This window comes from Peromyscus leucopus, chromosome 14 (assembly GCF_004664715.2).
Source record: "Peromyscus leucopus breed LL Stock chromosome 14, UCI_PerLeu_2.1, whole genome shotgun sequence".
Classification (NCBI taxonomy): Eukaryota; Metazoa; Chordata; class Mammalia; order Rodentia; family Cricetidae; genus Peromyscus; species Peromyscus leucopus.
Genome location: NC_051075.1, coordinates 65,512,194 through 65,526,267, shown reverse-complemented (window position 1 = coordinate 65,526,267; position 14,074 = coordinate 65,512,194). Strand labels below are relative to the sequence as shown.

The 14,074-nt window shown below is 41.1% G+C and overlaps 1 protein-coding gene across 6 annotated transcripts in view; it reads right to left on the bottom strand.

The window, feature by feature from the left end:
* Positions 1–3,752: 3,752 nt before the first annotated feature.
* Positions 3,753–14,074, bottom strand: part of Spata7 (spermatogenesis associated 7) — a 33,431-nt gene continuing 23,109 nt past the window's right edge. For all 6 annotated transcript variants that reach the window (XM_028886581.2, XM_028886578.2, XM_028886579.2 and 3 more), the window contains 6 exons: positions 13,638–13,695; positions 9,687–9,802; positions 8,502–8,555; positions 7,423–7,500; positions 4,553–4,610; positions 3,753–4,353 (listed from right to left, as the gene is read on the bottom strand). In XM_028886581.2, the coding sequence (XP_028742414.1) occupies positions 3,799–4,353; positions 4,553–4,610; positions 7,423–7,500; positions 8,502–8,555; positions 9,687–9,802; positions 13,638–13,695 (919 nt within the window). In that variant the 3' untranslated portion in view covers positions 3,753–3,798. The remainder of the gene's footprint in view (positions 4,354–4,552; positions 4,611–7,422; positions 7,501–8,501; positions 8,556–9,686; positions 9,803–13,637; positions 13,696–14,074) is intronic.

The following is a 14,074-nucleotide window of genomic DNA, read 5'->3' as shown; positions in this document are numbered from 1 at the left end:
TTTTGGCACAATAGAGAAACTGAGTAGTGTATAGGAATAGTTTTTACTGTTTGTAAGAAACATATTTCAATATGCTCAGTTTAGATCCCCTATATATTATTGGTTGTCTTACAATTCTCTGCTCTGGTACACAGCTCAGCTCCCAGCAGAGCTCACTACTATACATTAACCATTAGGAATGGAGAAAAAATTATCAGCATGTCAATTTTATTTTTTCAGTAAAACCTGAGCTATACATTTAAACCTTACTCAAAAGACTGGCATTGGACCTGGTATATTTTTCTTTTTATTACAGTATCTTTTTTTTTTACATTAAAATAAACATTTTATTTATATCCACTAATGTTAAAATATTAAAACTTAGGTATGTTAGTATGTTTTGTATTGCTGTACTAGAATACCTGAGACTGAGATCAGTTTATAAAGAGGTTTGTAGTTATAGTTGGTTTATATATTCTACATCTGTGAGGGCCTTCAGAAAGTCCATGGCGGAAGGCTGAGGGGAACAGAGAGCAGAACCTGCCTTTAAAACTCATTTTTGAGGGCTGGCTGTATGCATGCCTTTAATGCCAGCACTTGGGAAGTAGAGGCAGGTGGGTCTCTGTGAACTTGAGGCTACCCAGGTTTATACAGAAAATTCTAGGCCAGTTAGGGTAACATTGTGAGACCCTGTCTCAAAAAAAAAAAAAAAAAAAAAAAAAAAAAAAAAAGAAAAAGAAAAGAAAAGAAAAGAAATTCAATGTGAGCAAACAAGACTTTCATGTACCTTCACCATCCTTTTTGTAAACCGGGAATTTGTACCACAGAAAGGAAATAGCTGTTCTGCATTCCTATTCCCTACCATCTTGCCTCTAAACCTTAAACTAGCCTCCCTAGGATATGAATGAGTGTATCAGTTGTTAGGCAGCCAGTGGCCTGGGGACCCAGACAGTTACTTCCTCTCAAGGAGCTTAGCTTTAGAGTGAGGGCACTATTGCAGACAAACAATAGAGTTCATTTTGTAGACAGGCAGGACAGGAAGGTGCGACATTGGAGCATCACTCAGAGTCACAGGAGGTGGCTCAGGGTACTGCAGAAGGAAAGGACACTCTGAGAAGAGGGTAAGTGCAAAGACATGTAGAGTCAGAACAAACAGGCAGGGCAGCTGAATGCCTGGACTAGGAAGGAAAGAGATGACCTGTGGTAGAATAGTATTTTAAGGTGTGTTACTTGTTTATGTTGCATTTGTTTAACTCTGTGAAGCTGTGTTACTGTGCCTGTCTAAAACACCTGATGGTCTAATAAAGAGCTGAACAGCTAATAGTGAGGCAGGAGAAAGGACAGGCAGGGCTGGAAGCCAGAGAGAATAAATAGAAGTCTGGGAGGAGAGAAAAAGGAATGAGAGAGGAAGGAGGAGGACTCCAGGGGCCAGTCACCCAGCTACCCAGCAATCCACGGAGTAAGAGTAAGATTTACAAAAGTAAGAGAATGGGAAAAGTCCAGAGGCAAAAGGTAGACGGAATAATTTGAGGAAAGATGGCAAGCAGCAAGCCAAGCTAAGGCTGGACATTTATAATTAAGTATAAGTCTCCATGTGTGATTTATTTGGGAGTTGGGTGGTAGGCCCTCAAAAGAGCCAAAACAAACAACAACAATGACCTGGGAAGGAAGCGACTTCATATGATGAGCAAGTGGGCACACACTGAAAGGAGCAGACTATAGGCGTTTCACATACTACTTAATTCTTAAGATTACGGTCCTGTAATTACACCCATCCAAAGGATGAGCATCAGAGGTCACAAGGATCAAACCTAGGCAGTCAGGCTCAGAAGGTACACGATGAGCCTCAGAGTGGAGGATGGGGTATGATGGAGAGAAACTGAGATAACACTTGAAGAGTCTAAGTCAACTTTTCCTAAATCCACCATTTTGCCACACCCAAGAACCAATTTTAATATTTCTTTATATCAACTCACCTTTTAAAACAAGATTTGAAGAGGAACTAAAGGATATTATCAAAATGTTCTAAGAGGTATAAAAATTAGAATGGGTAAGGGCTCCAAAGACAAAAACCTGGATTCAGAGTTAGAGCATAGAGATGACCTGGCATGCCAAAGAGCAGACAGATACTGGGAGCAGCAAGAAAAGTTACTGAGAATATCTCAGAAAGATGGCAGGCTCCCACAAGGAAGCAGCAGTCAGGGTGGAGGGTCTGAGGAGGTCACAGGGGTAATGGATGAGGGCTAACGGATGAGGAAAGATAGAGTTCAGGAATTGAAGAATGAAAGTGGGTGGATGGGGAGACGGGGACTGGGCTGACGTTATGTTAGGAGTTAAGATGAATGAAAGATGGAGAAAGATGCTCTTTATTTACACTTGATCTTAGCCAAAAGGCTCAGAAGAATAGAGGCGCTGCTTAGAAAGTTATGGGGAGGGGCTAGAGATGTGGTTCAGTGGGCCGAGTGCTTGCCTAGTGCACCCAAAGTCCCCGGTTCAATACTCCACACCCTATAAACTGAGCATATGCCTTTAGTAACCATCACTGGGGAGGCAGAGGAGGTGGAGACAGGAGTATCCCAAGTTCAAGGTCATCCTCAGCTACACAAGCTGAGTTACAGGAGATCCTCTCTTGTGTCTCATGAGAGATTTCCAGAGGCTGAGGAAGGACTGTGTTATGGGACAGCAGACATTCACCTCAGCACTGCTGTTTCCTCTCAAAAGTGCCTGTCAGCCTCAAACCATAAACATTCACTCTCCCATTTCTTGTAGAGCTTGCAACACTAGTTTAATCAAAAGAAAAGGCTAGTTGGAGGTCACTGATATTAGAATACCTGGGTTAACAGCATTTCCTCTTCCTCAATAGTAGCTAGTAAGAAAACTTAGCATATTGCAGTGGTTCAATCATGTGGTGATACAATGTTAGCATTTGAACAACACAATCATATTATTGTAGATAGTTGAGAAGGAAAAGTAGAGTCTCTTGAAACATTGTTTTTGTTTTGTTGTTTAATCTGAGTCTCCACTACAGGACAGGCTGGTTTCAAACTTATAACCTTCCAGCCTCTGTACATTATAAGATGTAATGTTTTAAGACCATCCCAGATTATAAACCATTTCTCAATGACCACGAGGCCACCACAATGGGTCAAACATGTTCCTCTGAAAAGCAACTTTAGAAGTGGTGGTCACAAGAGCCTGAGGTAACCCAGTGGTTCCCACCCTCTGGCATCTGCACCCCTGTGTTGCATCCCCTCCTCCCTTAAGTATGTAAGAGACCCATGACTTGCCTACTTCTAACCAAGTTACAAGTTAAAAAAATAGGATTGGCGAATCCTTCATCTTACAAGCAGTCTCTGGTTCTCCTTCGACTTCAAAGAGCAAGTGGCCATGCTGTGACCTGCTTAAGGAGAGTGCACACAGCAAGAGACGGCAAGCAGCCCTCTTGTCCACCAGCCAGCCCAAACCAAAGGAAGCTCCCAGCTCTATGGTGCAAGGAAAAGAATTCTGCCAGTAACTGTAGCATGGAAGCAGATTCTCCCTTGGTCAAACCTTCCGATGACATCACAGCCCTGAATACTGCCTGGACTATAGCTTTTGAGCCCCAGAGTAGAGCACACATCACTCTGTGTTTCATTTCTTGAACCACAGACAATGGGATTAATAATAAATATGTGGTGTTTCTGAATGCTAAATTTATGGTAATTTATTATATAGCATTGACAATACAGAAATCTTAATATGTAAAAAGGAAAAAAAAAAGGAGAAAAGTAATATTGAGTTACTGGCCACATGGAGTATTTATTAATGAAGATCTAAAGGTCAGTCTTCAATGCTCATTTCCATGATTTTTAGAGTCAATGATTCATCATGATTACTGCCACCTTTGACACTGGGGAACTGGACATACGGGGACAGTGATGTGCTACTAAGACAACATAATTCCCTGGAAGTCTCAATCCTTTCAACATCACTATCACCTTCAATGATATGCACAGAGGTTTCCTGGTCAGATAGACTTGGATTGTTTTCATCACAGGTTGAGGCTTCAAGATCTGTCTCATCACTGACCTGCTGAATTATAACACCATCTGAATACTTGGATTTATGGCCGGGTATTAAAAACTCCCCCGGTAAAGAGAACATCTTGGTTTTATCCTTCGGTACAGACGACAACATGTCCAGAGCCTCCTGGAATTGCTGGCGTTCTTGCTCAATTACTGTATCCTCACTTGTGAGTTTAGTTTGTTTTGAAATCAGAGCCTTTTGAAAATCAAGTTGACTCAACTTTCTGAAATCTTTTTGCTTTGCTGGCTCTTCTGCAACTATGCAGCCTAAGTCAACCATCAGGCTATGCAGCAGGCAGCGCATTTTCCCCTAGGGTTAAGGAAAGAAACATGCAGTCAGAAGGATCATTGCATTAGTCAGGTGCTGTCTGCAGTGCTGCTAGTCTCCGAGCACTAACACTGCCACGGTCCCTGCGCCCCTCCCCTCACAAAACGCACACAGGGAAAGCACCTGTTTTAAATGCATTCTTTTAGACGATACAAAAACATTATTCTAAAGAAAAACAAACCTCCTCCAGTTGATGTTTATTTTGTCTTATATGTCGCTCAAACAGTTGTTCTAAAAACCTACAAATGATAAAGAAAAACATCAATATCTTAAAATCAGATCATCCATTCAATGTAAAATAGGTACATAATATCAAAACTGACAAAGGCTGGAGAGTGGTTTCCAGATGGATCATTTTCTCTGTGAAGCTGGAGACTAATCCTTCCTGTTCTGTCTACTTCTCTAACCTGGAAGGCAGCCTGGCTTCAGTTATGCATTTAGACACCAGTGTGTCTGAAGAATTGTATACTATTTATATTTCTGTGAGTGTTTTAGATGAGGCGCAGTAATCACTGCAAAGCTCTCTCTCCATAAGACACACAGATACCATTAAGTTATATAATAGACACCAGTGTATCTGAAGAATTGTGTACTATTTATGTTTCTGTGAGTGTTTTAGGTAAGGTACATTACTCACTGCAAAGCTCTCTCTCCGTAAGACACACAGACACCAAAAGCTTTCTACACCCCTTCACCAAACCCTAGAGAAAATGTTCCCACAATCTAGTTCACCTTGGCTCTTTAAGTATACATTCCATTGATGATAAGCCTACAAAATAACCTCCAAGTGAATGCCAGGTATTTATGCTAGACATACAATCTGCCCCCACCCACCTCCAACATGAATCTATTATGTAGCCCTGGCTGGCCTGGAACTCTAAGCAGACCAGGCTGACCTGGAATTCAGAGATCTGCCTCCTTGCTGAGATTAAAGGCGTGTGTCACCAATCCTTGTTCACAGAAACAGTTTTATCTCTTCCTGCCAAAGCAAGGTATGAAGGCTCTGTGAAAACCATGTTAAGGGTGAGAAATTACATCTCTAGGATGAGCTTCCTAAGGTCACAAGCCCCTCAGAGAATCTAACACAGAAGTGACTAGTCTCAGAGAGTGTATTCTTTCTACACCAGGCCCAGAATCACACCAACCTATCCACAGGTTTCCTGAAAAAATTAATTTCCTTGGTCACTCAAGTTACCATCATTCATGCTCTTCAGCGAGATGACCTACCCTCAGAGCAGGAGGTCTGGATTATTCTGTCATTTTTAAAAGACCAAGAAACTTGTGCCCTACTCTTTATAGCTACTGTTCACATTCTGGAATATGTGCACCTTGGTATTTTTCTATGCCTATGTAGGTGGAATAAATAATACATATTATTCAGGAACACACACACACACACACACACACACACACACACACACACACACACACACACACACTTTCTGATTAACTAGATGCACTTTGAGCATCTTTCAGCCTGAAGATGACCATCTCGCACCTTCTAGTTTCTTTCTTAGGATAGTTCTATGTTTAGTCTTATGAACCAAAGTTAAATTTTAAGAGGAAAATATAAACATTTAAGGAAAAATGTAAATGCTATGTAAAACTTTTTGGTAAAAAACACAAAAGTTACCATTTTAGCCATCTAAAATGTGTAGTCCAATAGTGTTCAACATATCTGCTCTCCAAAAGGTCTTGCCTTAAAACTGTGAAACTCCAGGCAATTCTTGAAATTATTAGTTTTGCATGTGTATGTGAGTGTGCATGCCTGTGTGTGTGGTCAAGGTCAAGGAGAGCATCAGGGCCTAACAGTCTCTGCCTATTCCTCTGTGGCAGGCTTCTCCTGAACTGAAGCTCCTCTTTTTAGAAAACCTCAGTAGCCCTCCAGTCTCTGCCTCTCCCTGACCCCCCAACACCTCCCAGCCCTGGGGTAACAGCCCTGCATGAGACTCACTTGGCTCATTAGGTGGGTGCTGAGATTTGAACTTGGGTCCTCTCGATGGTACAGCCAATGCTCTTAACTCCTGAACCATCTCCCCAGCCCCCATTAAACATGTTTTTTTCAAATGAAGGAGGTATGACAGTATTGGCACACGCTCACTGATGAACTTTTTATTCCAATAACCAAAGTGTCTTCCTTCATACAAAGTAAACCCTGATGTAGGGACAGACACAGCCTGCAATGTCTGCAGTTGTAGCTCAGGACTGAGAAAGTGGGTGGAGTCTGCTGTGCAGTCCGATGCTCAGGTACACGCTCTGTGGATTTTAGACACGGCAGTGTTTGAGCTGCACTCAGCACACAGCTTCCGTAGACAATGCAACAGCTAATCTGCTTTTGTAAACTCTCCAGTTCACAGGAAGCGCACAAACAGAGCTTTTCCTTTGTCTTTATGACATAAACTGTATTATGTGAAAATGTTTGTGAGCTGGTAAGACAGCTCATCAGGTGAAGGTACTTGCCGCCAAGCCTGATGATGAGAGTTGAATTTCCAGGACCCACATGGTGGAAAGAGAACTGACTCCTACAGGTTGTGTTTTGACCTTTACAGCATGCTGTGGCATGTGACTACACACACACACAGACACATACACACACACACACACACACACAAATGTAATAAAATTTGAAAGCTTGTTTCTGATAAGCAAAGTGGAATTACTGAAGCTTTCCAAAAAGGTAGCAAAAATTCAATTCATTATACAGTCTGATTTAACCAAGATATAACAATATTTAAATGAAAACAATCTCTATTGTTTTCTGTGGAGTATATAATATAATCACAAAAAAGCAATATAACTTTTTTTTTTTTTCTTGAGACAGGGTTTCTCTGTGTAGCTTTGTGCCTTTCCTGGAACTCACTCTGTAGACCAGGCTGGCCTCGAACTCACAGAGACCCGCCTGGCTCCGCCTCCCAAGTGCTGGGATTAAAGGTGTGCACCACCACCGCCTGGTGCAATATAACTTTTTATATCCAAATAAGTAACAAAAGTTCTGTGTAAAAACATTGAATGCACATCAACTCCCATATACATTAAAAAAAAATCTCTAACCTGTTGGTAAATAAACCCAGTTTCAAAATTTCATCTGTCACATTTTCCATGAAATTCAGGTACAGCAGCTCTTCTTCACTGCAGAGGAACACAGCGCATCAGAACCATCACACGGCATGAGAGGCCAGGGAGGCACACCCAGCTTACCATACAGGGATGCTACCCACCCATGAGTACGGGGGATATTATAAAACAAATCTGTTATGTTCAAAAAGGAAAATATAAAAGTGAGAAAATATCACCCGATGGAGTAAAATTCATCTTTGTGGAACATTCAAAACAGCAAAAAGACCAAGAGGGTACCACCCAGGGAGGCAGGGGTGGAATGCTTATTGAGTTCTGCTTAGCATCTTGTGTTCAAATTGAGAAATTTACTGAGCAGAAAGATTGTTTTTTTTCTCAAAATCCTTATAAAAGAGAAAAGAGTTTTTAGAAGGCAAATTTATGGATGAAAAAACGTAGTAGTAATTTTTTAATTGAACCCATTTCTTATTATACTACCTCATGTCTAAATTTTAGTACTTATTATAAGAAAGTTAGGATACTATTGTAATTGATTCTAGTTAGCTGAAACTCATGATTTAATGGAAAATGGCAAGTAGCTACTCAATTGATGACTAAACAAATCCAGGGCAGAGGGCTGTATAAACCAGCATGTTTTAAAACCAATCCTCAGGAACTTGCTTAAGAACAAGCAAATTAAACTATAAAATAGATTATTTTCCTGAAAAGTATAACCATGAAAACCAATGGTGACAAAGTCTGCAAAGAAGAGATGCAGTCACAGACTCCCAGGAGGCCCCTGAGCTCCAAATCACCTCCCGTAGGTTTCTTTACTGGTTTCATTGATAAAAATAATCAAGAATCTGACACACTAGTTATTAGAAATTATTAGTAGACATTATTAACTTAGGGACACATTTCCACTAAAGATAAGATGCCCAGCAATTTGTCCATCAGCATGCATTAAATGACTGATACTCCAAAGCTGGGTGTAGAAAGATGAGTTCCAATCTTAATAATTTATCTTAGGGTTTCCCTGTTTACACTAAAGTAGGAAGAGGTCAAAATGATCTTACTCAGAGTAGATTTTACTGTCTGAAGAAAGCTGCGTGGAGAGCTCACAGAGCGTCCTAGAAAAAGAGAAAGGTAAAATATTTTAACAACAAAGGTTGGCATACAAATAATCCATGATTGATAGTCTATATTAGTAATGATATGCTTTGGAATTTCTAAGTGTTTTCCTATCTGTGATTTAATTCTGTGGGAGTGTGCATGCATGTGTGTGTGCACATGTGTGCTACGTGCTGTTTGGGCAATGAGTTTCAAGGACAGGGAGTTAGTCCTCAACCTACTGTGGTCTTAGAAATCCAGATCTCCCTAGTAAAGACCCGAGGGGGAAGCTGGGCCCTGAGGAGTCTGCATCATCCTCTTCCTGTCTGCTCCAAACCATGTCCTCATTCTTCCCTTGTGAGTATTCTTCTCCTTTCAGTTCATAGCCTGAATTTCCTACACTGGAAATGCAGTTGAGAGCCGAAACTTGCTGGTCTACATTTTTGCTAGGAGTGACGTCACAGCCACTAAGCATGGGTGCAGTGTTTAAAGGGCATCTCAAACAGCAGGGCAGACCAAACACTGGCATGTGGGAATGTTCCACAATGTAACTTTTTGGCTTTTGAAAATGTTGTTAGTATAATTGTTGTGTGAACGTGTGTGTATGTGTGTGTGTGTGTGTGTGTGTGTGTGTGTGTGTGTGGAGTCAGTTCTCTCCTACTTCTGTCATGGGCTCTGGAGAGCAAACTGTTTACTGGGCTTGCTTGGAAAGCTCTTTCGCTTGCTGAGCCGGATTGTCGTCTCCAAGTCACAGAAGCGATCGAATGATAAGGATCAGAACTACTGGTGTCAGAGACACTGGTTAATATCCTGGCCAGAGGCTTGGCCTTGAGATAATCCTTTCTAATATGAGGAGGGAGAGCAACCTCTGCAAACTAGCATCCTTTCCCCTTTCTCAGCACATTAATTAGCAAGACTCATTCTAACCTTTACTGAGCACTTTCCTTAGCAAGACTAACAGTGCCACAGAATTGCATACTACTAAAACATATTAGCACATGCAATTAAATAGTCCGTGAGGGTAAATGCCGAGTGTCTATTACATAGGAAAGCAAATGGAGGCAGGGTTTCACTCTGAGACCTAGGCTGACCTCTCAGCCTTGTTGTGATCCTCCTGTCCCAGCCCCTCAAGTATGGAAGGTGTCACTCACGTTTCGGAGGACCGCTGCAGAGTCCCATCTTGAATCCCGACCCACTCTACGTTTTCTTCTTGTGAGGGCAAAGGAGATATTTGGTCTTCAGCATCATTTGTCATGTAATTAGGTACCTGGAAATGGAACAAAAAGAATAAATTTTATTTTGTTTCAAAAGTATGCTGTGAAAGAAATAAAACAGCAAATATTAATAAAATAAATACATAAAAGTACCAGATATATTAAAACAAAAACAGAATCATCTCTCCAATCAGCATTTCCCCCATGTTAATGAGAAACATTTAAATGGCATGAGAAAATCATAAACAACAGACTGGGGAGGAGTCTGCATGTGTGATCCCAGCTCTGAAAGACTGAAGGAGCAGGGTCACAGTTCACAGGTCACAGGTCACCTGGGGACCTGGGAAGAGAGACTCATATCACCATGAGCGGTCCACAGCCACCCACCCTTTAAATTTAAATTTTCTTTTATTTAAGACAAGGTCTCACTATTTAGCTCTGACTGCCCTGGAACTTGGTAATGTAGGCCAAGCTTTGTCAAACTCACTGAGATCACCTGCTCCTGCCTTCCAAGTGCTGGGATTAAAGGTGTGTGCTACCAGGCTTGGCTAGTCACACCACCCTGAAAGTGCCCCGTCTTGTCTGATCCTGGAAGCTGAACAGAGTTGGTCTGGTTACTACTTGGATGGGAGACATCACCCTTACACATATACACGTGAATACCCACATGAAAAAACAAAAAGGGTAAGAACAGAAACCCATGAAAATGATACAAATGTTCAGCTTTTATGTAAATCTGAGAAAATTTCATTAATTACATTATTAAAAATTCAAAAGCACATCTGTTTCAAACAGTGTCACACATGAAGCAGCTGTCGTAGCAACGGCATCTGAGCAATATTAACAAACAAAACAATGGCACATTACTTAGAACAGATTCTTCCTACGTGTTACAAACCTGACAATATTTTATTTGCATTAATCTTTACAAAGTTCTAGTGTGTGTGTGTGTGTGTGTGTGTGTGTGTGTGTGTGTGTGTGTGTGTGTTTGAGTGTGTTTGAACACGTCTCCTGTAGCTGAGGCTGGCCTTGAAATCTCTTTGTACCCAAGGATGGCCTGGGACTGCCGATCATCCTGTCTCTACCTTCTAAGTACTAGAAATACAATCATAGATTTCTGGGGCTGAAGACATGACTCCAAGGTTAAGAGGACCCAGGTTTGGTTCCCAGTGCCCACATGGCTACTTGTAATTGTCTTTGATTCTGGTCCAGCAGATCCAGCACCCTCTCCTGACCCCTTTGGGCACCAGCCATGCACATGGTACACATAGATGTAGGTGGCACACAGAGGCAGAGGTGGGTCAACCTGGTCTATATAGTAAGTTCCAGGACAGCCAGGGCTACTTAGACATACATTGTCTCAAAACAAAGCAGACAGAACCTAAACAAACAAACAAACAACAACAAAATACAGAAAAAGGAGGACAGGAACAAGCAGGCAGGCACACTACATCAAGTCTATGTAGTACTACTATTGGCTTTGTTTATGCTAGGCAAGTACTCTACCAAATACGTTATGTCCCCAGCCCTACAAGGCTGATCTATGTAAAGTGCTTTACAGTTTTAAAAGTGTGGGTAAACTGTAGATCTACTGTAGTTAACATTTCACTAGCTTTCTCAAGTCCAGGACTACTGTGAGGATCCATCATTTTCTTGAAGGGCTATGAATGAACATTTTGATTGCAATGTAATAAATTGGGATTCTTAAGTTTCATTGATCACTACAAGTGATATGAAGATGAGAATGATGTGTGGATGATGTTTGTGTGAGTGCAGGCATGAGCATACCCCAGTACACATGCAGAGGTCAGAAGACAACTTCTGGGAGTCAGTTTTCTCCTTGCAAAGTGGATTCCAGGGAACTTGGGTCATCACTCTTCTGTGCTAAGTGCTTTTACCTGGGGAGCAGTCTCACCTGCCCTGCATTAGTTTACTTAGTTATCTGCAGGCCTAATTCTTTTCATTAAAAATTCAAGGTAAAGGGCTGGAGAGATGGTTCAGAGGTTAAGAGCACTGGCTGCTCTTCCAGAGGTCCTGAGTTCAATTCCCAGCAACCACATGGTGGCTCACAACCATCTGTAATGAGATCTGGTGCCCTCTTCTGGCCATGCAGTCATACATGTTGTATACATAATAAATAAATAAATCTTTAAAAAAAAAATTCAAGGTAAAAATAGGCATCACTTATCAAGCCTTTCCCAGGCTAGGAACTATGCCTACTTTGCCTTCTCCCATGGACCCTGCAGGTTAGTTGGTCTTTTAGGAAGACACTTGGCTCTCAGAGGCTGTTTTCTCCATGAACTTTAGTGGTCCTCCTGTCAAAAAGCTTTCAATGACTGAGTTGTAAATCCATAACTTCCTACCCTTTTTCAGAAGAGAAAAATGAAGTTGAGTGTGATTATACTTTATTTTTGTAACCCTGAGTCTGTGCTCTTGACATTTAAATATGCAAACCATGCTTGTGATTAATAAATTTAAGTTAGGACATAAATATATGATTGAAATGACTCAAATTAAATGACTTTGCCTGGGAAATTTATATTATAATAAATCATTGCTAAACATTCAAAAAACAAATGTAATAAAGTTCATAAAAGTAAAGGCAAATGCAAGACAATGGTATCTACTGATTCTTTTTTTTAAAATTTATTTATTATATATATAGTGTTCTGCCTGCACATATACTTGCAGGCCAGAGGACAGCATTGGATCTCATTATAGATGGTTGCGAGCCACCATGTGGTTGCTGGGAATTGAACTCAGGACCTCTGGAAGAGCAGCCAGTGCTCTTAACTGCTGAGCCCTTTCTTCAACCCCCTCTACTGATTCTTTTATGATATTATGATTTATAATATAGTCACTGACAATTCTTTAAAATACACAGGCATTGAAAGTTCAAACTTCTTTGTAGCTTTGACAGCACCTTTAGTAACTTGTCTGTTTTTCTGTGTGTGAAGGGGCTGGGGATGGGGTGTTATTGAATCCAGCCTTGCAAATGTTAAGCAATTTTTCTACCACCACACCACAGCCCAGTCCTCGGTTGTTTTGAGACACAGTCTTGCTAGATAGCTTAGGCTAGACTTGAATTGGCTGTGTAGTTCAGGATGGCCTCCTACTCCTGATCCTCCTACCAAGTGTTGGGATTATAGGCAAATGCCACCATACCTGCTTCTCAGAATCTGTATTTTTGAAAATGTCATTAATCCATTTTATTCATCCACCTGTTCAGCCAGCCAGCCAGTGAACTGCTTAGGTGCTAATAACAAATGACTCCCTAGATTTGGTAGGAGTCTGGCCATTTATCTGGCCATTCTGAGAGCACATTTGACACCTGCAAACAGGCAAACCTTCGCATGTTGACCACATTCTATTTAACCAGTGTCTCCTAGGGATGAACTACTCTTGATAGTCCAAACAGCTGTCTGCACACTACACGAGTCAGAGCACCTGCGACTCAAAAGGTGCTGTGGGATGGTCTGTATGTCAAATTGCTCTGATTGGTCAATAAATAAAACACTGATTGGCCAGTGGCCAGGCAGGAAGTAGGTGGGACAAAGAGAGAGGAGAGTTCTGGGAAGCAGAAGGCTGAGGCAGAGAGAAACTGCCAGCTGCCACCATGACAAGCCGCATGTGAAGACACCGGTAAGCCATAAGCCACATGGCAAGGTATAGATTTATAGAAATGGATTAATTTAAGATATAAGAACAGTTAGCAAGAAGTCTGCCACGGCCATACAGTTTGTAAGTAATATAAGTCTCTGTGTTTACTTGGTTGGGTCTGAGCGGCTGTGGGACTGGCGGGTGACAAAGATTTGTCCTGACTGTGGGCAAGGCAGGAAAACTCTAGCTACAAAAAGGAACACCATAGAAAGAGCTCATGGTCAGTACCTGCGTTAAGTTCACTTCTGAGTCCTTTGCCTCCACTGTCCCAGACTCCGAATTAAAGCTACAACATTTACAAAGAAATGATTGTTACTCCTTTAGAAACACAGTGACAAGCTTTACTATCAAGAGAAAGGTATAGTATAATTCAAAGAAATTCACCTATTTACTTTTATGAAAATATGTAATTTCTAATTATATATATATCTGGAAATAGACATTATTTGGTTTACATATGCTTTCTTTTCCTTGCTTGAAAAATAGATCCCAGTTAAATATATAATGGGCAAAGAGAAATGAGACTATCCTTATAACATTTATAAAGATATGGTCATTTTTTCATTTCTTTCTTTTTTCCTGATTAAACTTGTTCTTGGACAGTTTAGTTATCCCGTTTGCTCTCTCCGCCCACACTCTCTTAGCTCCTCCCACTCATTAATGTT